Source organism: Stenella coeruleoalba (assembly GCF_951394435.1).
Source record: "Stenella coeruleoalba genome assembly, chromosome: 9".
NCBI lineage: Eukaryota > Metazoa > Chordata > Mammalia > Artiodactyla > Delphinidae > Stenella > Stenella coeruleoalba.
Genome location: NC_137155.1, coordinates 46,943,924 through 46,971,594, shown reverse-complemented (window position 1 = coordinate 46,971,594; position 27,671 = coordinate 46,943,924). Strand labels below are relative to the sequence as shown.

Sequence of the window (27,671 nt, the reverse complement as noted above, 5' to 3'; positions counted from 1 at the left end):
TATTCTTTGTTTTATTTTATTCAAATAGTTTAGTTTTTCAACTGAGAAAAATTAGTATTGCCATGCCTGCACATCCCAAGGTAACCCCACAAAGAAGTGGCCACTTTCTCATTCCCCCGCTGAGGATATGCCTTGAGAATTAAGCACAGACAAAACATGGATTTTAGTTAGTCTTTAATATAACTCCAACTCTTTAATAGTAAACAAAGATGTAAGTACAAAACATCAAAACATGTTACCTATCAGTAGTTCTGAGTCACAGTGGTCACACTGGTGGAGCTGAGGTCACTTACATTTTAAGGAAATATAATCTACCCTGTTTCAGTGGAATTCATGCTCTGGCAGTTGGAAAGCAGGCTTATTTTATGCAAAGTGTATTCACTTTACTGAAAGCAGCTCTCTTCTCTCACCTTTACTTGGCAATTTAAAAAACTGTTCACTTTCCTTTTGCGTTAAAAGTGCTATGTGAACTGAAGGGGGGCTTTCATTACTGAAATAAATTTACTATACATGTCATACATTCCTGGGTCAACGTTGCTGGTTAAACTCCCCCAGAATTAGCAATTCATAGAAAATTGTTAAGAGAAGATAGCATGCCTGCATAGCAAAAGGACCATTTAGAGTTGACAATACAGGGCTCTGTGGTATAAAGTGCCTATAAGCAGCTTCCTATCATACACCGAGGCCACAGAACTTCCCTGGAGAACAGACCCGTTGTTGGCATAAACTGTAGTCACTGTAGGCTTCTCAGATAGAATATTCTGGATGCGGAGAACCTATTCAGGAGATACAAACGATTAATATAGAACCACCATCCACCCAGTCACTCAGTCACCAATAATCTTCCACAAAGACCCAATGATTAAGAGGACATGCTGTTGAAAATAGCAGTTACCAATTTTTTAATGTTTAAATTACTTTGTTAAACCTTCAAAGAAAGTACTTTCTTAAACCATCTAGTTATTGCATGCCAACACAGGATTGAGTGTTATTATAGTAATTGAGCATTAATAGAAATACTTCTACACTAATGTGCCTACTTTCTCACTGCTTTAGCATGAACAAAAGTAGTGACATGTGGAGAGCTGACAGTAAGCCAGGTATTTAAAAAATTGCCAGTATACCACACAAGGAGGGCACATGTTTTTATAAAAAGGTCTTTTGACTAGTTTCCACCATAATTTAATACATCAAAAGACTACCTTTCTAAAAGTGTTTGAACAATGTGAAATTCTGCCAATTATTGGCTTAAAGCAATTACGAAACCAACCACCACATAAGTTTATTGTATTATTAGTTTAAAAGGACTTGAATAATTAAGGTTGAAAAACTAAAAAATATAAACACCTCTGATGAGGGAGGATTGTTCGGGTCATAAACGAAGAGCTTCTGGCCATTAGGATGACAGCCTACCAAGATGTCCCCCGAGGAAGGATCAATAGATAAATTATCCACCAGTGTATCCAACTTGAGTACCTTCCAAATGAAAAAATGTCAATATCTAAATGCCATGAGAAATTTGATTAAATAATTTAGGGCTAAACTTTCTTGCCCCTATGCATATGGGGATGTTTCACCCATCTCCTGCTTCCACCCTTTAACACCAATATTGCTTAAAATAAATTTAATACACTGGTTTAGAGTCACTTTTCATTTTTCCTAAAATTAAGAAAGCTGGGGCAATAATCAATCTCTCTAAAAAATGAATTCCTTTCCCCTTAAAAGATGCACAGTGATCAGTTAGCTCAAGGAATTCATTCAAAGCAAAATAGGAAATTCTTAATCAATCTAAAATATGTGTTTTCAAGCAGGAAGAAAATAATAATGGTGTGGAACCCAATTTCTACCTTCATTTATTATTGAAAGAACTGACAACTTGTATAAATCTTCATTTCAGAATTCATCTATTAGTCTTTTCAATTGTGAAAATTCTTATTGGAATTCATCAGGTGCCGTCAGTACTTCATGGAATGGGCTCTAAATCTGATGCAAATATCCCTCCCAACACACTGCTGCATGTAATCAGTCAGTTCTTGTGATTGTGGGGAAACAAGAGACTTGGCCAGTTACAGAGAGGAAGCAGTGAAAAACCCAGAATAGTAACACTGGCTATTCTGTTCTAAGTGAGGAATTGTTATAGTATAACTATGTAATTTCAAGATTAATGTCTACTTTAGATATAGAAAGAAATATTTTACCTTCAATTGAGTTAAATTCATATTAGGGTGTTTTTCCAAAACGTGAATTTCATGAGCCAATATATCAGCAACATAGATGTACCTTTGCAGGAAGGACATACTGGTTAGAGCCCCAGGCTAATATAAAGCTTCATTAACACAGTATGACGAATAAGTCTTAATAACCTGCCAAGAAGTTAATCAATGATGGGCTCTCAAGGAATGCTTGATAAAGGTCAATTTTTATTTAAAAAGTAAGCTTTCAAAATCAATTCAGTGTTACTACAACAATCATGGAACTGTTAAATTATTTTTCAAAAAGTTTGTAAGGAAAAATAATATGGGACATCATTTAAAATATAAAGTCTGTGATATTTGCCACTGAAAGGACAGTAAAACAAATATTTGGTTTCAAAAAAAAGCTTTTACATTCTACAATATAATTTGATATTTCAAGGGATCATTTACATGTAGAAACATATGGTATAAAACAGAACACATTTTATTAGAATATTAATACTTAATATTTAATAAATATTTATTAACATATCGAGAAATGTAAGAGTTAGAAATAAGTATCTATTCAGAACAGTCTGGCTATATCTAAGGAGGGTGAATTAATGGACTGCTTCACGGTAATTTTTCTCATTGAATTGCCTGTTCCATGGCAACTGTTCTATTGAGCAATTATAGTGTGTAAAGCCATGAACTCAGTATTGTGACAGATATAAACATGAAGAAGACACATTCTTTTCTCCTGAAAAGTTTGTAGTGTGTTGGGGGTGATCAGATGGTTTAGACATATTAAACAAATAATACAGCATGATTGGTACCATAAGACATATTTCAGGTCTAGAAACTGAAGAAATCTCTAACTCCTAAAAAAACAGAAGGGCTTACAAAGGAAGGGGGCATCTGCAGTGGACATGGAAAGAGAGACTGGATTTGAGGATATGAGGACAAAGCACCTTTTAGGCAAAAGAAAACATGTGAACAAAGGCACAGGGGCAAGAATAAGAGAGGCAGTTTTGCAAAATAATGAGTTCTTGTCTAAAGCATAGTAAGTGTGGAAACAGTAGAAGAGGGAGGTTGGAACTAGTTTATTAAAGAAAGTCCAACCCATTAGCCTGCCTTGATTTGATAAGCAACTGGGGTCCACTGAATTTCTGGAATAACAGAGTGGCATGATAACAAATGGTCAGTTCAACAATTACTAACCATGTGCTTTGTGACTGGCTGTGCTCAGTATGAGGATTCAAAGATGAAGCAGACTGAGGTCCCTCTTTGGGAGATTTTGAAAGGGCAGGGGAATATAAAAGATGAAGTTGGCAACAGTGCGAAAAATGGAAGTGGACTGAAAACAAGTGGGAAGAAAGTGTAATACTCCAGCCAGAGAGGGTGAGAACCTGAACCAAGCAGGTGTCAATGGGAAGGAAGAGGGGGTGAGGGTCAGGGACGGAAGCACAGATAGAACCAGTGTGACCTGCTCAATGGCTGAATAGGAATGGTGAGAGAGATGGAGTTAAAGCTGGATGCCCTATTGTTATTATTTTTAGCTTGGGTGACTGGAAAGTTTGACTGTCATAACTGAAAGATGAGAGTTGAGGAGAAAAACAGATTTGGTGGGAGAGGTTGGATTGGGTCAGTTATAGACAATTTAAATTAAATGATTCTCTATTCATTTTTCTGTAATCAACAAGAAAGAAGAAATTGTCATGAAAATAGACATTTAGTTGTCACAGAATGCCAGATTTATTTCATGTTATATTTGTAGTAGTTTAAATTGTTCAGTGTGCTAAGGTAGTAAAAGGGAAAGTTAATAAAGACTTTAATATCCTTCCTATAGGTTACAGTTGGACATATAAAAATAGTGAGATAATTTGGGGGGGCAATTTGGCAGTATCTATTAAAGTTAACATTTAAAAGGAGCACCCTTTAAGTGAGTAGTTCTATTTTGAGGGGTTTGTTCTACAGAAACACTTGCACAAATGTGCAAAGAGGAGGCGCTCATAGCCCCACATTTAGCCAGTGCCCAGTGGGCATCTGAACCTAGGTCTATATGACTCCAAAATCTGAAGATTTAACCACTATGCTGTATGTAATTCTCCCTTGGGGGGTTTTTCCTTAAAAATATTTGGATAAGTTTCAGTGGTAAATGAGAAATAAAAAATGGTTTTTATACAGAAAAAAAACCCCCCTACATATCCATTTATAGAGAATTGGTTAAATTAGTTTACAATCATCCTGAAAATGGAATAATATGCAGCCAATAAAACAATGATATATTTATTTAAAAGGAAAACACCTACCTAATACTTTAATATGTATATATAAATATGAACCCATTTTATAAAAATTTACATTTATAAAATTAAACTCTACAAGGATATATACCAAATTTATATACTGTATATAAATATATATTTATATATTACATGTAAATATATAGTACATATATATATTTTATATAAAACATTATCTATTTAATAATATATTACATATATGTATTCTATATTGTAGTATTATAGTAATATTTGTAAATATTATATATAGTATATTTATCATAGACCAAAAATATCAAGTAAGCTATTTCTACATTGAAAAAAAAAAAAGCAAAGTAAAGAATTTGGCCCAGCACCTTGACTGAGAAGAAATGAAAATACTTCTATAAGAGAGCATACTTTTTATCAGGTGAAATATTGATCCCATTTGCTGAATCAAATCCTTCTGCTACCACTTTAACTTCATCTGGACTGTAGTAAACGACATTTGTCCAGTGTAAGTTCAAATATGTTTCCAAATACTTTAAGAAAGGATCAGAGAAATAGTGGTCATTGGTAGCATAGAAATGTGCTGGTCCAACAGCTATGATATCATTCACACTGGAAGAGAAAAATAACATGTGAGAGAATATAAAAAGCCAGTTGGTCTCAGTATTAAAGATTAAGTCTCCAGAAGGTTTACATAATATGTGCTTTAAATTTTTGGTGAGAGGTTTCCCAGGAAAAACTCAGCTAAAATCACATGGCTATAGTCATATGTAATCTACTATAATATCATTTGCTGGAGAACAATTTTTTATGGTACCAGGTAATTTGAAGACAGGTCATTTAGCAATTATGGCAGGTTATTATAAAAGGAAAAAGAACTTGGTGCCAACAGAGTGTGTTTTTTGACAGCAAGAAATGTAGGGTTTAACAACAATACGAAAAGACAGAGCTGTCCAAGGGAGAGAGCTCGGTGGAGCCTCATTGGCTGGTGAGCTGATTGGGCTGTCAATAACATTTATGTAGCTTCCATATTCTCAGTTGCTGGATTTTCCTGAGTTCCTTTGCTTAGTTATTAGTCAAACTAAGGTTGACTGTTCAATTTCTACCTGACTCACAAAGGCGACCTGCCAAGAACGAACAGGCGCTCAATAAACACTTGCGGAGAGATGAATGATGAAATTGCCATAGTGAAATGCTTCAGGTGAGAGATTTATATGCGAAAAACAATTACATTTTTAAAACCAATTAGGTAAGGGTGTTATTAAATTTAAATTCCAATTACCCTATGCAAAAATGTCTGAAAGAGCGGCTTTCTCCTTTGTTAAAGGAAAAACGGAGCTACAGGGAAGGTGGGTCCCCTCTCTGAAACAGCGCCCTAACGCAAAGGCTGCCTGGATGGTACTCATGCTCCTGTTTATTATGAATTGAATTTTTGGGAGAATGGTTGGCAGTTACACACTTAAGTCCTAGATAGGGAAGTAACAGAAATTAAAAATATTCATCAAGTTCAAACTTAAAAGATGCAGCTGAGCCGGGGAGGGGCACATAATTCTTTTTTAGTCACATTATCAACCAGCTCTATGTTCTTGAAATAGCAGTGACCCACTTCCAATTCTGCAGGACCATTGGCCCACAGCTACCTTGTGAAAACAGTTCTTGTTAGTCCCATACTAAGCATACAAACGCCATATAAAGCAGACTACGCTTCCTTGGCAGGACAGGTGTTATTACTATTCGGATGATGAGTCATCTGAAATGGGAGGTGACAGAAGGAAAAATGGTGAGGTTTGTCTTCTACTCTCAAGATGTCCCTGAAGAGCAAATCCTCGGTAGTCCAGCATTTCCTGATTTCTCAAGGGAGCCCACACAGAACACTGATATAGACTTTCCCTGCTCTGCAAGGAAACTATGTATACACACATACACATATAAATACATGTATTTGTTTATGTGTATATATATATGTGTGTATTTCAGCTCTTACAAAAGGTGAAAGGACCATCATAGGGAATATTTGAAAATGCTACAGATAAATCAGAGAATGAACAAAAGGACTAATTACCTTGGAAGAAGCTCATGTTTGATTGTTTTTAGATGCAAAAGAGAATTCTCTTCCTCCTCAAATTTAAAAATTTCTACTGTATTTTTGAATTCTGGGTGGTTTACAACAAAGAGATAAACTGTGTTATCTAAAGAATTGAAAGAACAGAGTTAATTTACAAGACATAACCATAGGACCTCTGGGCAGACACTGACATTTAAATACCACGAGCAAGGAAAGGTTGAATGTATAAGCTGTTAGACTACCTAACAGATCATTCTTCTTCCCCGTCTTTCCCATCACTGTCTGTCTGGTGTTATTTCTGATCATTGGTCCCCTGACCTTTAAGAAAGAGTGTTTCCCACTCCATATACAGAATTCATGAATAATCTGTTAATAGTTTAATTCACAAATATAGCTCTTTTTCAATGTAATGATAATAGATATTTGAAAAGGTTATGATATCTAAACATTCTTTCAGGTGTTAACCATTAGAAATTTCTAAATGTAGTATACCTTACTGCCAGCTGAAGAGGCAAATAATGGACTTATTTGTATGAAGAATACAGAAGTAATTCATGAGTTAATTGTTCTCTTACTACAGATATGATCCAAATCGATTTTCCAGAGTCACTTGCAAACCACTGTAAGTTTTTTTAATGTTGGTAGCTCATCAGCTCTTACCATCGTCTATGAAAGTGCTGATACCATGTGGATTAAATGAAGCCAAATTAAATCCACGGCTGATTCTTAATTCCAGTGCCCTTGGGTTTTCTTCTTTTAGATCCATCATTAGTATTCCTCCAGGCTTATCTGGTGCAAAACTGTGGAGGCCTGGACATTTTAGACCCTTTTTAAAACAGAGGAAAAAGTTAAATATAAAGGCTTAAGTATTTTTATAGACTAAAGTGGCAACTATAAATAAATGATAGAGACTTTGGCTAAAGGTGGTGGCATAAACCTGCAAACACAAAGAGAGCAGAGAGGAAACAATATAAAAAAATAATAATTGGAAGCTGGGAGGCTGAAAGCTTAACAATAACTGATATTTCTGAGTTGAGGCAGAAGACTAAGGGTTTAGTCTCTTCAGAGGGTAACCAGAAGGTTGGTGGACTGGGAGATAACAGAGTTGAGGGCGGGGATAAGCCACTATCTGACACACATTCATTCTCTCCCCATTGTAACATGAGGTGGGACTTTGTCTCATTTGTTCACTGCTAGACCCCAAGGCCTGGATCAGTGCTTGGCGTGTAGTCAGTCTGTCCTTTTCCTACTGTTTCCAAATGTTGCTTTTATCATGTACTAGATCCCTATTTACATTTTGGTCTGTTTGGACTCATGTCTAAATCCTGTGATAATATGCCACTTTTTAATTACTATAGCTTTATTTATAAGATACAATATGTATATATATATGGCAAGTCCTCACATCCCACACATTGCTTTACCTTTCCAAAATAGTCTTAAATATTTCTGCTCATTTATTTTTCTGTATAAATTTCGGAAATTAAGTTGCTGTTCAAATGGAACCTTATTAATTACTGGTAGTAGTAGTAGTACATTTTCTGTTTGTTTTTTCCTAGTGCATGGGAAAGCCATTGAGTTTTATATGTTCATTTTGAATACAACCCTATCACTCAACTCTCCTATTAGGTCTAAGAGTATGTTAGGTGAATCTCTTAGACTGTTCAAAAAACAGGTAATCACACTATCTGAAAATAACGTCAGTTTTGTCTTTTTTTCTACCTCAAATTTCTTTTTCTTGTTTTCTTGGGTTATTAAGAACTCTAGTAGATTACTGATGGTTACAGTATTTTAGGGCATTTTCTTCCTTTTCTAAACATTAATGAGAAGGCAGTTAATGTTGCACCACTAAGAATGGTATTTGCTGTAGGTTTCTGGAAGGTTTCCTTCTACTTCTAGTTTTTTTGGAGCTTTTAATCAGGAATGAGAGTTGAATTTCATTTAATGCTTTTTCAGCCCTCACTAAAATAATCGAGGTCTTTTCTCTTTTAAATCTTTCAAGTCATACTTTATGCAAATTTAAAAGAGTACCCAAAAAATCTCACTTTATGCACAAATTGTATTTAATAGAAATTTTCTCCAATTAAAAAATATCTATCAAAATTACACAACTTCAAGGCCCAACAAGTAGAATAAACTGCAATTATGCTATTGCTACATGGCAGTGCCAATTCAGTGGTTAATAATCTCTATTCTTTATTAATGTCCCATAAATGATAGGGTTTCAATGCTCAGGAAGCTCTACCAGGGATGTAATAACTCTCCAGAGTTATTGTAATACTCCCTATCATTTTAATCTGTTTTTTCTCTTTTTCAAATTTTATTTTATTTCCACCTGTGGTAAAATATACATAACAGAGAATTTACCATTTTCACTATTTTTAAGTGTACAGTTCACTAGTGTTAAGTACATTCACACTGTCATTTAAATCTTTTTTCTATTCTATGTCATCTAATTCCTCATTAAGTGTGATGTTAGTTTTGAGATGCCCCTCAAGCCTGTAACTGTGGAATAGGATGGGCTAATTGGCTACAATGCTTGGAAGAATAAACAAATGCTATGATGTAGGAGGTATTCATTTAGAAAGGAGTGCATTCTGGGGAATATTAGAGACAATGCTGAGTAAATTAAAAAAAAATCAGTAAAATGAGATTGTTTCTACATTTGAAAAAAAGAAAAGAAAAGAAAAGTCATATAACCAAGGAAGGATAAGAGAAAAACAAGCAGAAGAAATTCTGTTGACTTGGCTACAAATCACTGTGACTATATTAAGCCTCTCAGCTAAAATGGCTGTAGATGTCTTGTGCTTGGAGACCTCACCCCTCCTAATTCAGATTTATTCCTGTGGGGAGAAAATCTTGAAATAGGTGACTTCTGGATTACGCAAATCTCTGAAAACAGCTTCTCTGCAAAAAAAAAAAAGCAACTGCCTTCTACTCTACTCTGGATATTTGCATTTTAGTTATGAATAATGTTGACTAGGAGTCTCAGTGCTTTTTCCTAAGAATATAAGATATGTGTGCAAGCATGTGCTTCTACACAAACCCAGAGTCCTCCTAGAAATGTCATTTTACTCATTGTGTGTAGGTAATTAACTAAAACTTTTTTTTTTTTTTTGCGTTACGCGGGCCTCTCACTGTTCTGGCCTCTCCCGCTGCGGAGCACAGGCTCCGGACGCGCAGGCTCAGCGGCCATGGCTAACGGGTCCAGCCGCTCCGCGGCATGTGGGATCCTCCCGGACCGGGGCACGAACCTGTGTCCCCTGCATCGGCAGGCGGACTCTCAACCACTGTGCCACCAGGGAAGCCCCTTAACTAAAACTTTTAAAGCCATAGTTTTAAAATTTAATATTAGGCTGGCCAAAAAGTTCGTTCGGGTTTTCCCGTAAGATGTGATAAAAACTCGAACAAACTTTTTGGCCAATCCATATAAATATCAATGTTTCTGCTAAAGTCTACAGTATTTCTTTTCTCCCTCTGTGGTAAATAACCAGCCACTCACAGCCTTTCATATAAAAACCATCAGGAACCTGAAGAGTGTTCTAACCCTCATTCTCATCTCAGCTGAGTTCTCTCACCTTTCTCATAAGTCTGACAACTATTTTATTAGTGTTGTGACTCTCTTCTGAAGCATCTCCAAGTTTTTCACATCTTTCCTGAGTCTCAGTGCCTGAAAATAATGGCTGCTGAGAGGGAACAGAATAACTATAGGCTGCCTTCAAAGTTGGATACTTCTTTCTCAAGAAAAACTGAATCCTTGAAGATGCCAAGGTCCCTCACCTTGGCCCACGCCAGGGAGAAGAGAGAGGTGGTCAGAACTTCCTCCTTGGCCCACATATACAATTTTCTAATTAGAATGCATATTGGTGTAGCCTAGCATCACTCAGGCCAATCAATTTTAAAGTCTTTGTAATGTATGCCTGAAAAGGTTGTTATTTTTCAGCTTATAAAAATTAAGGCAAAAGTGAAGGGTATAAATAAGCTCAGTCAATGACATTCCACTTACGTTAGGCTATTTGGGGAAAAAGAAAGAAAGCAAAAGCACTGGCCTTTGTCTAGGAAAGTTGGTATAGTGTTTGAAAATAAATAATAACAGCAAGAATACTAGTTTCAAATTGAATATCTAATGGAAAGGTAGATGCTGTATTTAAAATAGCATAATGTAGTATCAAATATCCACAATAATGCCCCAAATATCCTTTTTAATAACAAACTTTTAGAAGACAGATTGCATTGGAATATTTTAGTGCAAGCCAGTGGGAACATAAAGAGCAATAAATCAATTGGCAAAAACTTTTTCATCCCTACATTCAGAGGAGCTGGAGGAAAATGTCCAAGATCCTGTTTGACCTGTCTTTTTGTTTTTGAAACTGAGGAACTTTAAAAACAAGTTACTGCTCTGAAGGCCTCATCAAACTCCCTTGTACCTCCTCCACTGAGACTGGGGAAGGAAGATACTTACCACGCTAAAGAAAGCCAGACCATTGGGAAGTATGTCAATATCTTCAGAGCCGGCTTCTGTTAAGTTCAAGAAATAGATAAATGTCATGTTCGAATTCTGTGACTTGTTAGGTAGAGCTTTGCTTACTTTATCAGTATCTGCATCTTTCAGAATGGTTCCGATTTTTTCTTCCAAGGAACCACTCTCTTTAATAAACGTCAGTCTAAATCCTTTCCTGCAGTGAACTTCTGACTTTAAATGTTAGAGATTTTATGTCTACTCAAATCAAAGTCAAGTAATCACCACATTTCCAGCTATAATACTGAAAAAGTTGACATCTGTACACTCTTATGATAAACATCCAGATGTCTGTACAAAAGTAATTGACATCAGGGGAATATTACTTTCAGAATGAAGGGCTCATCTTCATTTAACCATGCAAATATTCTTGTCCCTTTCTCGGCTCACTCAATCGGAAGCAAACACAGACTCTCTCATTAACAGAGGTAAAACACCTGGGATTATACAGTCCCTCTTTAAAAAACAATGCCTGCTTGTTCTCATAAGCAAAGAAAGCTTTCTGTTTAATCTTTAAATTTAGGCTTTAAATTACAGGAAAAAAACTAGCAAAAGACGATTAATGAAAAATACCATGCACCTAAGCCAGGTGAAACTTCTAACAGTGTCTCTGAAACAGGCTACAATTACTATTGATTGTTTATCGATCGTCTGCAGTACACTCCACACAGCACAGCAAATAATTAGACATAAGACCTTGCCAGTGGTCTCACTGTGTAAATTCCACAGACAGATAATAGACCCAAACACAAGAAAAGAGGAATAAAAATGGCTTAGATTAAGCCAAATCATGACACATGCTCTGAGTCCACAAAATCCAACCTTCCACTTTAAGCCCTCTCTAAAGGATTTCTCCACGATTATTTCTAGGTTGTCAGAAACAAACAGCATCTATCCAGCTATATGGACTTTGATTCCTGAGTTTGCATTTGGCTGGCCGCCTCCAGTGTTGCTGGCTCCATCATAGTGGAGAAAAGCAAAAAAAAAAAAAAAAAAAAAAAAGCCCAAAACTTCTCTTCATAAAGATGACCCATATGCTTGCTTCTCAGAAAAAAGAGAGATAAAAGTTTAAGTATTGTATGCTTGAGTTCTTAACCTGAGGTCTGTGGATCCCTAAGTAACCACACATGGGTTTCAAAGAGTTTGTGAACCCTCTGAAATTCTATGCAATGCAAAGTGTCTTGTGTATGTACAGATAAGAACATTTTCTGTGAACAAGGTTCTTGGCTTTCAGCAGATTCAAAAAAAGGGTCTGTGATACTCCCAAAAGTTAAAAACCTCTAGATTCTAGTGCCATGGTGTTTCTCAACTGATAAAGAGCAAGGACCAAGGAACACTTCACCATGTATACATACACAAACACACGAACACACACACACACCTGCACACAGAATTCTAGTCTAAGTTCTGCTTTCTAGATCCATTGAGTAGGAGCTCAGTTAATTAAAATTTGTTGTTCCTGAAAAATCATTTAAGACAATTTAACTTCAACGTGCGCATGCTTACACACATAGACAAAGAAAAGATGTAGAAAAAAATAACAATTTTTTTCAGGTGGTGGGATTATGAGTGATTTTCATTTTCTTCTTTATACTTTTCTTTGTTTTAAAAATTTCTACAAATAATCATATTCTTTTAATAAGCAAGAAAAGAACAATGTTTTTTAAAAGATATATTCATGTCAACCACATTGCTGCTTCTTTCTGTTTAATCCCGTTGCCTAATTCCAAGGAAAAAAAGTCATATCTGTAGCTTTCTTTAGAATATTTTCCAGATCTACTACCCGATCTTTATTTCTATAGCCGTTATGACAGTAGGCTTTTATCATCTCATAACACCTAATTTTTTTCTCCTCTAATTCAATAATAGAAATAGTAGTAGTGTGAGTAGTAACAGTAATAGCTACTAACATATATTAAGTGTTTACCAAGAACCAGGCTCCTTATAAGTACTTTACATATGTTAATTCGTATAATTTTTGTAACTCTAAGAAGCAATATTATTATCTCTAGTTTCAGACTAGAGAATATGGAGCCGTTGAAAGGTTAAGTAAATTGTTCAAGGTCACAAACTGGGAAGCTGGGATTCAAGTCTTTTGTTCTGACTTAAAAGTGCATAGAAAAAACACAACCTAGCATTTAATGAAATTTCTCTGTTAGAACCATCCCCTGGTTCCTCTCTGAAGACACTTTACTTTGTAAATCCAACTGTGGTCAGTTACATATGTTGGCTTCTCCCCCAAAATGTTTGCTTCCATGCCTTTCACCAAGATCTTCATCAATTCATATCCTGTACTTTTCTTTCAAACACTCTTTCTCTGGAAAGTCTTCTAACTTAGCATATCTGATTTTGATCCCTTCTTAATCCTTTAGCAATTATCTATCTGTGTCAGAGATGGCCAACTGCTCCCCAGTATCCATACTCCCCTTCTTTTTTTTCAGCTACGGGTACACAGCAACATAGCTACAGACATTTTCTACCCCTTCTTGCTGATAGAGGTGGCCAGTCATCTGAGTTCAGGTTAATGGGACATGAGAGTACAAGGTAAACTACTTGCAACTACTGGGTAAAATAAAATAAAAATATCCATGTAAATTTTCTTTCTACCCCTTCCTGCTGGGAAATGGCAACAAAGGAGCTCTAGTCTTGTACCAAGATGGAAGCAGTATGTTGAAGATAGCTGTGTTGCTTCATCAGCCTTTGTTCCAGAATGACCACATGGAGTAGAATCATCTAATCACCCTAGGTCATTTGCTTATCTTTGGACTGTCACATAAAAGAGAACCAATTTCTCTCTTCTCTAAGTTACTTATTGTAACTTTATAACAGCAAATCAGCCGTTGCCATACCCAACAGAGTATCCAAAATGTAATGTAGCCTATTATTTTCCACGTTTTTGGTTCATTAATCAGATGTGTGTATTAATCACTCTGGGAGAAAATACTATTTTGGGAAAAAAATTGCAAAAGTTATTTAACCTCTCTGAGCCTTAGGTCCTTATCTGCTGTAAAAAGAAAAAATATGTCTATATCTCACATAGTGGGTTTTTCTGTTTTCCTTTTCATAGGTAGATTGTAAAGTACTTGACAACAAGGGCTATAAACTTTAATGCTTTTTAAAAAAAAAACTCAAGCAGCAGTTATTATAAAGATCTTGACTGCCAAGTGTATAAAATCATTTATTAACTCAAGAGAAATAATCCATTCAAAATTTTGTTTTAGTCCAGGACTCTGAATGCCAGCATTTTCAAAGACATTTTAAAATGTTTTAAACTTTTAAATAGCTCTTTAATTATAATTTTTATTATTTAGACGTCGATATTATACCAAATGTTAGTTTCTGTCTGTTAGATACATTGGAAAGGAATACAAAAAAATAGAATAAATAGTGAGCTTACTTTCTGACCCCCTGAAGGCAGACATCCTGTATGATATGTGGTAGTGATTATTACTTATTAAAACAGAAAGACATGAGATGATATGATATTTATAAAGCACCTAAGAATTGCAAAGAGTTCATTTCTAGTCATGGTGAATGTAGCCTTATTTTATGTGTGTGTGTGTGTGTGTGTGTGTGTGTGTGTGTGTATGTTTGTCTTGATGGGGACTCGGGGGACAGGGGATGTACCTGTCCCCTTACCTCTTGGAGGGATTAGTTGGCCTCAACTGCATGGCTGCTACTGTTTCCAAAGTGGAAACTAAAAAAGAGAACCCCTCTACTCCTGCTGCCTACCAAGAGACACTGCTTTTGCCTATGGGAAAGTATGCCCTTGTTTTCCTTTGTAGTCAAAGACCACTGAATAAGCAACTGTTGTTAAAAACATATAACCACAAGCTATTATTAACCATTATGCATCGCTGACATAGCATTCAACGAATGTTCATATAGTGTATGCTAACCACAGAGCAAAAGCAAAGAAGGGGGAGAGAAAAAGCACAGTTCTAATGAGATCTAAAAATGTATCCCAAATGTGCTTCTAATCACTCATCGTCTTCGCTCTGTTGCCTTTTGAAGTGCCTCAGAGGCATTAAACACTTCACAAGAGGGGCCATAGGTGACATATTTCCTCATTCTTCCCAATTCCAGACAGCAGCTCACACACATCACAACATAAAGGTCACAAACACAGACAGATGCCTGTTCAGAATACAAATGTTGTTGGACTTGTTTTTCTCTGAGGTGCCCTCCATTCCAGTGAGTTGTAGCAGCAATACACTTGGCAGTTTGTCCAGTAATGTGTCTGGCTGTGCCCTATTGTCTACTCTGAGACTTGAATTCACAGAAGGTAGACTTCACAGGGCCAAGGGCTGTTTAATAATTTGACATTTATTAACTCAGTAGCAAAAGTAACCTCCGAGATCACTGACTCAGCCTCCCAACCTGTACAAGGTCCCTCCCAGAGGCCATCTGGCTTCTGCTTAGTGACCAGTTCCAAGGCGGCTCTTCGTGATTGCGGCCAGAAGGCAGGATGCAGTTGCTGGGTTTTTTTGGGACTCCAGACAACCTTAATTCTACGATGCTCTGCATTATCCAGCACAGACCTTTCCAATCTGGACAATCTGGTATTTGACACTGAGTTTGTATCCTCCTGCTAAGTGTTTGGGCAATAAACAAAGAGGGGAAACCCCAGGAGAAAGAAGTCAAGGAGTCTTGTGAAGGGAGATAGGACTGGGAAAAGTACAGAAGTAGCAATGGGAAAAGGGGACAAGAGCACAGAGGAAACAGATGTGTACAGGAGGCGCAGTGCGCAGCAAGAAGCTCTGAAGTAGAAAAGGCTTCTCTGAAAACACATAGTTTCCATGAAATGGAAGCCTTCTTTGTGTGATCCAGAAAAGGCTCACTACTTTGTTTTTGATAAAAGAGCATAATGAATCCTGTCTGGAGTGAATGTGGTTATAAACATGGGGTATTGAGTTTATTAGCGTTGCCAATGTGAGAGCAATTTAGCAAAGACCATCAAAACTTTAAACATATGTGCTAACTGAACAATAATCCCGCTATTAAAGGTTTATCCTTCAGATAAACAAACGGAAGAGCTATATGTACAATGAAGTTCACTGACTTGCTTGTAGTTGCAAAAAACTATACCCACTCAAATGTGCATTAAGGAACTGGGTAAATAATCATGGTACGTGCAAATATTAAAAAGAATGAGGTAGATCTACATGTGCTGATGTGGAAATCTGTTCACACTATGTTCAGAATAAAGCAAGTTACAGAATATAATCTTATACTAAGATGCCATTTGTGAAAACCATAGATATAAATGTATATGCATATATTTGTTTGCATTTGCACTGGAAATAACCAGAAAGGATAAAACAGAAACTCTATCTCTGAGGTTATTTTTGTGGGAGGTAGAGATTTTTATTTATTTATTTATTTATATTTTATTGAAGTATAGTTGACAATGTTGTGTTAGTTTCAGGTGTACAGCATAGTGATTCAGTTATATATGTGTTCTTTTCCAGATTCTTTTCCATTATAAGTTATGACAAAATATTGACTATAGTTCCCTGTGCTATACAGTAGGAACTTGTTGTTTATTTTTTAAAAGTTTATTTTAACTAATTAATTTATTTTGGGCTGTATTGGGTCTTCATTGCTGCGCACGGGCTTTCTCTAGATGTGGCGAGTTGGGGCTACTCTTCATTGTGGTGTGCAGGCTTCTCATTGTCATGGCTTCTCTTATTGCAGAGCACAGGCTCTAGATGTGCGGGCTTCAGTAGTTGTGGCTTGCAGGCTCAACTGTTGTGACGCATGGGCTTAGTTGTTCCGCGGCACGTGGGATCTTCCTGGACCAGGGCTCTAACCCGTGTACCCTGCATTGGCAGGCGTATTCTTAACCACTGCGCCACCAGGGAAGCCCCTATCTATTTTATATATAGTAGTGTGTATATGTTAATCCCAAACTCCTAATTTATCCCTCCCTCCCTTTCCCCTTTGGTAACCATAAGTTTGTTTTCTATATCTGTGAGTCTATTTCTGTTTTGTACATAAGTTCACTTGTATAATTTTTTTAGATTCCACATATAAGTGATATCATATGATATTTATCTTTCTCTGTCTGGCTTACTTCACTTAGTATGATAATCTCTAGGTCCATCCATGTTGCTGTAAATGGCATTATTTCATTCTTTTTCATGGGTGGAGATTATGTTGGGAGATTTTTGTGTGTGTGTGTGGTACGCGGGCCTCTCACTGTTATAGCCTCTCCCGTTGCGGAGCACAGGCTCCGGACGTGCAGGCTCAGCGGCCATGGCTCACGGGCCCAGCCGCTCCATGGCATGTGGGATCTTCCCGGACTGGGGCACGAACCTGTGTCCCCTGCATCGGCAGGCGGACTCTCAACCACTGCGCCACCAGGGAAGCCCTGTTGGGAGATTTTTATTTTCTGTTTTATAACTTCTCTTCCTTCTGACTTACCTTCACCAGCTGACTCCTGGGCTAATGGTACACAGAATTCAGTGGCCACACATAATCCAGACCTGACAAAAATACAGACTTGACAAAATACAGAACACAGATGACAAAACGAGTTCAGCAAAGTCACTAAGCAGGCAAGAAGTCTAAAACATAGGATTGTACAAATAATTAATAAGTCACAGTGAGAGTAAGAGAGAAGAAGAAATACAGGGTGCATGAGATCAAAAGAGATTGACCGAAAAGGTTTTTGCTGATTTAATGTGACTTTTCCTCTGATAAACAGTAATTATGTGCCAAAATACTGTTAATGAGTTTTCTAGTGTTGTGGGCCAAGGAATGTAAGCTGTGTAACAAGCATTTTCTCAGACTTACCGATTCCTTTAATCAGGTGGCAGTTTGGAAGGTCTACAGATTCTACTTCTCGGGAGGCTTTAAGTCGATTCCTGTTAAAAAAAAAATCTATCTGTTTACATATTCCCTGCTTTGTAGCAGAAACGGTTTAAAGAGGCTTAGAGCAATACATAAAACACAGCATAAATCTAAAGCAGATAAAAGAGAAGACAGAAAACAAGGGTAGGAACATAAAATAGCACCAGAAATGAAGTTAAAATAAAAATGCAAATCACAAAGTTCTATATGTGAACATGGGTCGTAAAAGGAAGCCAATAATTCAACAAATACAACTTGGAATGCAAGTTCCTATGCAAATGTAAACACGGCACCAGGTCCCATTTCTCACAGCTCTTGTGTTGTGGGAAGAGCTTCAGATGTAGAACCAGAAGCCCTGTCTTCCTTCTGAGGACCCAGAGGGGCTATAAAATGCCCAGACCCTCTGCAAAATGACACAGTGACTGAAAGCAGGTCAAGAGAAAGTGGCATTGTTCAGAGCCTGGCTCACAGAAGACACCTCATAAATAGTTATTAAGAAACAAGTGGAGAAAGTCCCATCCCCATGACTGTTTATTGGGGTGAGAAGGTTGAAGAGCACCAACTACTGTAGCCAAACTACTTGCTGTTGTAATTTCATAAAAACGGAAGTGAAGGAATAATGAGAAAATGTTGAATTCTAATAAAGCATCTTCCCTCTTCCTTCCCACCCTGGAGTACAGGGCCACCAAGCAGGGTGGGCAAACACATCTGGGCTCTATTGTTTGAAGGCTTTCCCTCCTCTCACTGGCTCACCTTCTCTTTCTGTTCTCCACATCCACAAAGAATGACAAGCGTGCCTGCAGAGTAGCTTACATGTTTCAAAGTGGTTCACAGGTACCACACGTTTAAGAGACATGACAATTTGCCAGTTGTCTCTCTCCTATTCATGCCAGCTTTGGACTTCTAGACACCGAATATGGGGAAGGCTACTGGTTTCTTGGCGAGATGGAAGAAGCCGAGGCCTGGACAACCCAGAATTACCAACAGGTGGTGGCAACTATATATTTTGGCAATTCATATATATCTATATATCCATATACATATGGAAGTTTCCAATTAAACTGTTAATCAGTATGTATTTGGAATCATATAACTCAAATACTGTTAAACTTCTTGAAACAACATAGCAATAAAGCAATAAAATAAAAATAAATGAATAAAATAAAGATATAGGGCTTCCCTGGTGGCGCAGTGGTTGAGAGTCCACCTGCCGATGCAGGGAACACGGGTTCGTGCCCCGGTCCGGGAAGATCCCACATGCCATGGAGCGGCTGGGCCCGTGAGCCATGGCCGCTGAGCCTGCGCGTCCGGAGCCTGTGCTCCACAACGGGAGAGGCCACAACAGTCAGAGGCCCGCGTACCGCAAAAAAAAAAAAAAAAAAAAAAAAAGATATAAAATATATTAATGTAATAGAAAAAATAAAGCAAATAACATATAAAAATTTAAATAAAGCAGTAAAAAAAAATACAAAAAAATCTCAAGTCTACGAGTCCCAGCAGTGATTTAAAGGCGAGAACAAGTACACTTAGCCTAACATAAGTTGTAGCAGTAACACTAGTGAGGAGGATGCTGCTGATAATCATGGGTGGTAAAAGGAAATAAATACTAAGAAGGGAGAACATGTATTGAGCCTACCACTGTTCTATGTGATTTACCTGAATGAATTCATTTAATTCTTAAAACAATCCGAAGAAGTAGGTACCATTATCCCTATTTTAGAGATGAGAAAAATGACTTCCCTGAAGTTCAGCACCCAGCCAGGAAGTTCCACCCAGAGGCTCTAATCTGCTGTTGTATTTTTCTCAGAAAGGGGAGAAGAGACCACGTTTCTGTCATAGCAGCAAGACTGCATGACCTTTGGCAGGTCAATTAATCTCTGCAGGCCTTAGTCTTCTTTATGTATAAAAATAAGGATGAGACTAAATGACCTCCAAGGTTTATTGACATTGTGTGATTCCAGAAACAGATGTAAATTTAAGCCAGTAGGTCACAGCTGAAGTTTCATCAAGTTTCTGTATCATGTGCTGGTTTGGGTGTCGATTTTATACAACTTACTTTTATGCCCATTTGACTAAACAAAGATGGGGTAATGTTGATTACCATCTAACTTTCTCAAAAAATTCTATGGATAAAATAAAATTCATATGTGTTTGGACACTTTGGTGTGGGGTATTTTTCAGAGTCAACTTAGGTTTGCATCAATGACTGATGATTACACTTTGTTAACAGGGCGATCTTCATCAGCTAGTTCAGTTGTACAATATCATCTCTAGATATGCAGACTGCCTGCTATTAAAACTGAAGAGTAACCCAAGGACTGTTACTAGTTAATCAAGTCATTTTTTCTTGTGTTTCCTTTATGATTAAAGAGAGAGGATTTTGCTTCCATCCTTTGTGGCCCATCAAGACTTTCAAAGACTTTCAGTAGAAAACTGCTAGGCTTTTTGCCTGGCAGAACTATCAGTTCCCTACTCATTAGTGGACTTCTGTACTCCAGAGTGGCAGACCCTATTAGCTAACAAACCTAAAGCCATTCACACCCCTTTCTTCCTTGCTCTTTCTCACTGCAGAAGCAGGCAAGCCAAATATTTGCTTCCAGCCCCCTTTGTACTTTAGGGGTAATCATATGACCCAGCCTTTTGGGAAAGATAAATTTATTACTGGTAGAAAAGGCAGACATAGGAAGAGAGCTAACTGGCAACACTCCTCCATTCTTCATGATTTGACCATATATGTGGTACTTGGGACTACAGCAGTCATTCAGCATCCTTAACACAAGTATGAGGACACAAAGCCAACAGTGGAGGATCAAAGAACAAAAACATCAGAACCTAATTTCTTGATGTGATCACTGACTCAATGGACAAGCTCTAGGATGAATGACTCACAGAGTTTGTATCAAGTGAGAAAAGCAAGCTTCAATACGTATAAGCTACCATTAATTTGATGTATGCTACTTGCAGCTAAAAGCACTCCTAAATGAGAACAGATTTAAGAAGTTTGGAGAATATACAAATGAAAGCTATACAAACTCTTTGGACTAGCAGATCAATAAGCCTACATATATTAATGCCAAAAACAGATAAATAAATAAGAGATACAAACACAAATAAGTCATATTTTTGCAGCAGCCTATTTGCTCCCTAACACTTTATGTCCACAGCATGCTTATGAACGTACTAGATCAGAGATGGTGTGGCAGTTGCCACTCTGTTGTCATGCAGACATTGCTAATCAATTACAGCACTCCTTCTCTTTAACTCAGCTCCAGCTTAGACACAATGTTCCAGGCCACCACTACTAGTCTATTAAAATGGACACTCTAGATGAAAGCTATTTGCTTTCTTTGTTCTAGGTTCCTTTTGTTTTTCTCACTTTCCTTTTCCTTTTCATTAGAACTTGGTTATTTTCCTTTTAGTTACGAGTATATGATAGGTATAATACAGGAAAGAATGCATACTGCCTTCCTTCAACTGAGCCAGTAATCATTCCTCCAATGACCCCCATCAGAAACAGGTACATCATGATTCTTAATCTGGGGTCCAGTGACCCTCAAAGAGTCCATGGGTAAAATTCAGGGGTTTCTGAATTCTGATGGGGGGAAAAAACACATCTTTAGTTAAACCTCTGACTGAAACTGAGTATTTCTTTTGATGATGAGTGTAGGCAACAAACCACTGAGCTTTCTACTAGCAGTACCTGTGACTCTGTCACTAACAGAAATTACATTGTTTCATCACATTTTAGTTGTTGTAGAGATCTCAAAATACCATTTATACTCATCTCTGCTTCACAGTATCTACTGTTAGGTATTCAACTACTTCTAGATCTACTTAAGGCTTTAATAAAGAAGGCCATGTTATTACATTAGTACATTAGATCTTTTAAATAGTTTGGCAATAGAATTTAAGTATTTAAATTAGTATTAACTTAGATAGTATTTCAGTTTGGTTTGTAATCCTATGTGTTTTATTTTATGCATTTAGAAACATGATGCTTGCTGAGAAGGAGTCAAGGCTTCACCAGACTACCAAAGGGATCTATGGCACAAAAAAGTCTAAGAACCCCTGCTCCAACGTCATTGTCATCATAGGTAACTTTACTGAGCACTTACTACATGTCTGACATTGTTCTAGCACTTTACAAGAATGAACTCATTTATTTTTTACAGCTCCTATATGGAGCATATAGTACTATTATACCCATCCTACAGATTAGGACACTGAGGCACAGAAAGGTGAAATAAAAGCCAAGGTCTCATGTAAATAGTGGAGAATTCAGGCGACCTGGCTACAAAGCATGAACCCTTAACCAACAGTCATTACCATGAAATGAATCTCTATTTCCTTCACTCAGGAAAAGGCATTACCCATCCAAAGTGGAATGGGTCACGGGCGGTTACTGATTATCTTGCCTCATCGTGTGGTAGCAGTAAGGATGCACCACTCTGGTGTGCCAATATACTTTGAGCAAACTGGGAACACAGTGTTACTACCAGGTCTGTTCCATATCTCACTGCCTTTGAACCTACAAACCACTGATGGGGCTTTATCTTTTACGTACAGACTTAAATTCAGACAAACTGGGGCTTTATCTTTCACAAACAGACTTGTAAAACCCCTTGAAATTCACCCCTTGGTCCCCTGTAATGCTCTTACTTAATTAAGAATGTGTGCTTAGCCTTGTAAAGCTGGGGAAAGTTTGCTCCAATGGCAGAGAAGAGAGGAGGCCATGGTGGAGCTGGGACAAACTGTATTTGGAATCAGAAGACCTGGCTTAGAGCACAGGTTTGGCACTAACTTCTGAACTAACTAGGCAGCCTCTCCAAGCCTCAGTTAATATTATGTATAATATAGGAAGGAAGACATATATGAAAACTGGAAGAAGGCAGGAAGGTAAAAGGGCTTTCTTTCCAAATGTCAGTAAATGTAAGTTTTAGTTTAATATAATGAACTGCTGACACTTTCAACACAAAGACCAGCGCACAGTAGTCATACAATAAATAAGGAGGATGGTGGCTGGAAACAAGTCTGCCCCTTCAGAAGTGTTCAAAAGCTGACTGGATAGCTAGCTTCTTGGTGGAGCTGTCATAAAAGGTGTCAAGCAACAAGCAAAAAGTTCAGACGCTTGTATTTGGAGTTCCTGCTCAGGCATAGGTCTCTGATATACTCAAGTCTCATGATTCATTCAAGGGTGTGTGCTTTGCAACAGGGAGCACTGGCCTGGGGACATGTTTGTATTTCTACTTTTTCCTTTACTGCTCCATGAGGGAGGAGTGGAAAAGTTGGGTATGACATGCCATCCTCCCCTGGGAACCTTAGCCAGTTATAATTCAGAAGGAAGGAGACAACCTTGATTCCATTTATCCATGCAGGACATACTTAAACTAAAAATCATTCACTGTTTACCTGAAATCCAAGTTGAAATTTAAGTGGGCACCCTGGGGGAGAGAAATAACCTGAGTGCCAAAGTGCCATCTCTAAAAATAGAATAATGAAATAGAAGGCAGCAGATGAGAGAAAAAAACAAACCAAAAACCTGTTTTTGAAGAGCCTTTCTTTATGTGGAGGTGGGAACATGCTGCTTTTCAGAATACTCTAAGGGTCTGAAAGGAGAAATGTTATGCATTTAAGCACTCCACCGAACTTTGTAAGTAGCAGGCGCTTGATGCTCTGCGCTCATAGGGTTGCCAGATAAAATGCAAGATGCCCAGTTAAATTTGAATTTCAGATAAATAACGAATAGTATTTTAGTCTAATTACATCCCAAATATTGCATGGGATAGGCATATACTAAAAAATGATTTGTTGTTTATCTGACATACAAATTTAACTGGGTGTCCTACATTTTTATTTGCTAGATCTAGCCACCCATCATTCACCCCAACATTCTCACATCAGCCACTATAAGGCCTCAACTGTCCAATGAGGTTACAACCCTATGAAGTCACTGCTCAATAAAGTTTATTATAGTCAAGTCTTTATAAAGAAAAGATACATTCAAATTTAAATCATCTAGCAGGTGCGTTCTATGTAAATTAAATAAGCTTTATTTACTTTTTCTTAGGTTTGCATCTACATTTATCATTTAAAGGGATTTAAATTTAAAACCTTAAGGTTAGTAAGAAGAAAAAGTTGACTAATTGAGAAAACTTCAACTTATGGAAACACTGGTAGTTTGAAGTTTAGGGATAATTTAATGAGCTTGAGAACTTTAGTGGTCCTGCCTTTGAAACCAAGAGCTGGACAGATCATACAAAATCACCCAACTCAATAACGTTCTGCAGAGCAGGATGGTCATTTATATAATGTGAAAATTAAGCTCAACATGTCCATTTCTTACCAGTAAATGTTCCTCCTCCAACTCTGATGCTTCCTGTTGCATAGACACTGTTCCTCCTCCTGGCATCCCTTTATGAGCAGATGAAGCTGCAGCTAAGACAGCAGAGCTGGAAACTGTAGTATCACCTTGGCCTTACCCCTCATCCCTGGGGTTCCAGAGTTTGGGCCAAACTACTGCAAGACTTTAACTAGTTTCCCCAGGTCTATTTGCTCTCTATTCTGGTACTTGTCAACTCTAACTGCATGTTAGAATTATCAGGAGAATTTTTTAAAATAAAAAATACTCATGCCTGGGCCCCACCCAGAGCAACAGAATTGGAACTGCTGGGGGTGCAGCCCAGACAGCAGGTCTCCAGTAGATCCCTAAGGCTCAGCCAGGACTGAGAACCACTGCTCTACTCCAATCCAGCCTCCCAGGTCATCTCTACACAGCCCAACTGGTTATGCTTTAGATGGTTTAAACAGGTTCCTGTTTAAAAAAATAAAACACATACAACAAACATTGCTAGTTCCCCTTGGCCTATCTATGCAGGCCCCAATTTTTCAACGTAGGTTTAACCATCTCAAAACCCTACTCCTACTGTTCTCATCCCTTAACTTTATGCTCCGCTCAAATCTAAACTTCCCCCGCCATTCCCTTTCTTCACGCGGCACTCTCCATCTGGGACTGCCTCCTTCATCCCCACTTGTGTTTCACCCATCCCTCAAGGCTAGTGTCAGATGTCTCTTCCTCCTGAACTCCACCTTCAGGCGTTGTAACTTCTCCTCCTTAAGCCAACAGGGGTTGGTTTGTACCTGTCCTGAACATCCTAATTTATCTATTTGATTTATTTCTCTCTTTCCCTTTAATAGGGTAAACTCTTTAAAGGTAAGGACGGTGCCTTACTCTATTACAGGAGGCTAAGAGTGCACAGCGTACAGAGAAGGTGCTCAACATTCTGGAATTCTTTCACATGAGGCTTAACATAATTTGAGTTGATAATTTAGAGACTATGACGTCTGATCACCCACGTTTTTTCCTTATAACTAAAACATGAGATAGACTAGGCGTGTCCTGTTTGGCATTCTGGCTTCGGTGTTCCCAGACGAAGAGATAAATAAAGAAGTGATGTAAGAACAATAGCTGAATATCTCAAGTATCTTTGATCAACCGTGCCAAGATTAGAGAGCAGAGGAAGAGTTTCTCAAACTCTGCAGGGAAGAGACGGAAAACAACTTTATTAAAGACGGAGGCTGGTTCGGGCAACAAAGAGAAGCAGCACCAATGACCTGAAATAAATCTTTATAATTAGAGTTTCAGTGAATGAGTAATAGTTTTGTTTTCAAGTTAAAGCACTAGGTTCGCCCCTGGGTAAATCGCAAAGTACTCGCTTGTCAACTTAGGTAAGAAGGACCTGGGTGCGCAGCAAAAGCTTACAAACTCGCTATGAAGTCTCGCGATTCAGCCCAAACTGTGCCGGGTTTTGGTGGCGGCTGGGGGTTGGGGTGGAGGAGCTCCGCCGGCCGAGGAGCAGAGCGATGCAGAGGTCCTACGTGGCCGCTGGCTCCGGGGTCCCCGCTCGCGCGCAGCCCCTGCCACCCTGAGCCTGGGGACCCGAGAGGCCCCCACCTACCTGAGCGCCAGGAGCCTCTCGCCCAGGAGCGCCAGCGCTATCCCCAGCAAGCTCAGAGTCAGCAACCGTCCCATGGCGCGGAAGCCGCGCCGCCTAGCTCGGTCGGGCCCGGGAGCACTGTGGGCGGTGCCCGCGGTCCGGCTCTTGCGCGCGGGCCGCGCTCCGCCCCGAGGTCGGCGAGCCCGGTTCCTGCTCACAGGCCGCGGCGGCTCCGCCCTCGGCGCGGCCCTTGGCCTTTGTCACCGCAAACCTGCCTCTTGAGACACCTTCCCGGCAGTGGGAACCGTCCTATCCCGCCCCTGGTTAGGCCAAGGGCGTGACACTTTGAATTCCTTCACCTCCCTTCACTAACAGACAACCCCACGGGAATCTCAAGCAGGCTGCAGGCCTTTCTCAGTTCTCGATTAATCTTCGAAGACATTCCTTCCGTCCTAGTCCGGTAAGAAACTTCTGGAGGACAGTTTTAAATATATATATTTTTTAATTACAGGAAAAGATACTGGGCCATGTCTTGTAAATACGTCATGTTGGAATCACTACTTTTTATAACAGGATGTAGATGGGAGGAAGGAAACATTCTATTACGTAATGCTTCATCTAGACTAGAGACCTCAAAACCTGGACACTATTTTATTTATTTTATTTTATTATTATTTTTTTGTCAGTGCCCTGCGGCACGCGGAATCCCGACCGGGGATTGAACCCGTGCCCCCTGCATTGGGAGCACCAGGGAAGTTCACCTGGACACTATTTTTGCTCCAAACTCAGTTTATGGGAATAAGACAAGAAAAAAAAAACCCCACCAAAAGCAAACCCCATTTTAAAACTTAACAATCATAACGTGAATAAAGAAAGAAAAAAGTATAAAAGAGAACCTTCCCCATTAAGATTGAGACAGTTATAATATGAGTATGGCTGAAACAAGCTTCTCATGGTTGCCAGTACTTAATTGCCACCCTGTAGTATGTAGGCAGAAATGATCACAATTGCCAATTTTCAACAAACATCGGTTTTATTAACAACCAGTAAATAAAAGCAAATGCCAATTTCTCACCTGTTCTGCACCAAGAAAAAAAAGAGACCCCTCAGTTTCTGTATGTCTCTGATTCAGTCCTAAAGGATATTAGGTTATATTGCATGGTAGATAGCAACATAGTTGTACTTTGAAAGTCCTGGAGGCTTACCTTTTTTTATGTCATGAACCCCTCTGGCAGTAGTGAAATTATAGATGCCTTCGCAGAATAACATAAATGCATACAATAAAAGGTGTGGGGCTTCCCTAGTGGTGCAGTGGTTAAGAATCCGCCTGCCAGTGCAGAGGACACGGGTTTGAGCCCTAGTCCAGGAAGATCCCACATGCCGTGGAGCAACTAAGCCCCTGTGCCGCAATTACTGAGCCTGCACTCTAGAGCCCGCGAGCCGCAGCTACTGAAGCCCACGCGCCCTAGAGTCCGCGTTCTGCAGCAAGAGAAGCCACTGCAATGAGAAGCCCACGCACCACAACAGAGTAACCCCCCCTTGCCGCAACTAGAAAGAGCCCACATGCAGCAACGAAGACCCAATGCAGCCAAAAATAAATAAATAAATAATTTAAAAAATTATTTTAAAAAGGTGCAGATTGCAAAGGAGACCAATTACATTCAAATGCAATTATCAAAGTAGTCTTTTAAAAGTTTGTGCTATAGTAATATAATAGTGTAATGTGTGCTACATTATTAACACGTTAAATAACAAGATCTAGCAACATTCTTTCAAATAGCGATGAGCATAAATGTTTTTTCAAGATGTCTGCAGCACTATAATGAAATAATGAACATAACTCTTATTTAC

General features: G+C 38.5%; 2 protein-coding genes across 11 annotated transcripts in view; one reads left to right on the top strand and one right to left on the bottom strand.

Annotated features, from left to right (window-relative positions):
- ASB4 (ankyrin repeat and SOCS box containing 4) overlaps positions 1-27,671 on the top strand; it is a 363,721-nt gene that overhangs the window by 57,541 nt on the left and 278,509 nt on the right. For 6 of the 9 annotated variants that reach the window (XR_013829960.1, XM_079932599.1, XM_079932598.1 and 3 more), the window contains exon 2: positions 21,874-21,980. The exons of 1 other annotated variant lie outside the window; for it this stretch is intronic. The gene's annotated coding sequence lies outside the window, so the exon portion shown is untranslated. Of the gene's footprint in view, positions 1-13,472; positions 13,576-21,873; positions 21,981-26,159; positions 26,281-27,671 lie in introns of those variants that run through there. 2 more of the 9 variants (XM_079932593.1, XM_079932594.1) reach the window with 2 other exon arrangements.
- PON2 (paraoxonase 2) lies at positions 158-26,249 on the bottom strand. 2 transcript variants are annotated; one of them, XM_079932603.1, is made up of 9 exons: positions 25,842-26,249; positions 17,830-17,900; positions 10,975-11,030; positions 7,173-7,338; positions 6,510-6,636; positions 4,859-5,059; positions 2,199-2,280; positions 1,348-1,476; positions 158-776 (listed from the first exon to the last, which is right to left on the bottom strand). In XM_079932603.1, the coding sequence occupies exons 1-9, from the start codon at positions 25,913-25,915 to the stop codon at positions 618-620; spliced, it is 1,065 nt and encodes a 354-aa protein (XP_079788729.1). In that variant the 5' UTR covers positions 25,916-26,249; the 3' UTR covers positions 158-617. The 2 variants fall into 2 exon arrangements, with proteins under 2 accessions (XP_079788729.1, XP_079788730.1); XM_079932604.1 differs by having other exon boundaries at positions 6,510-6,600.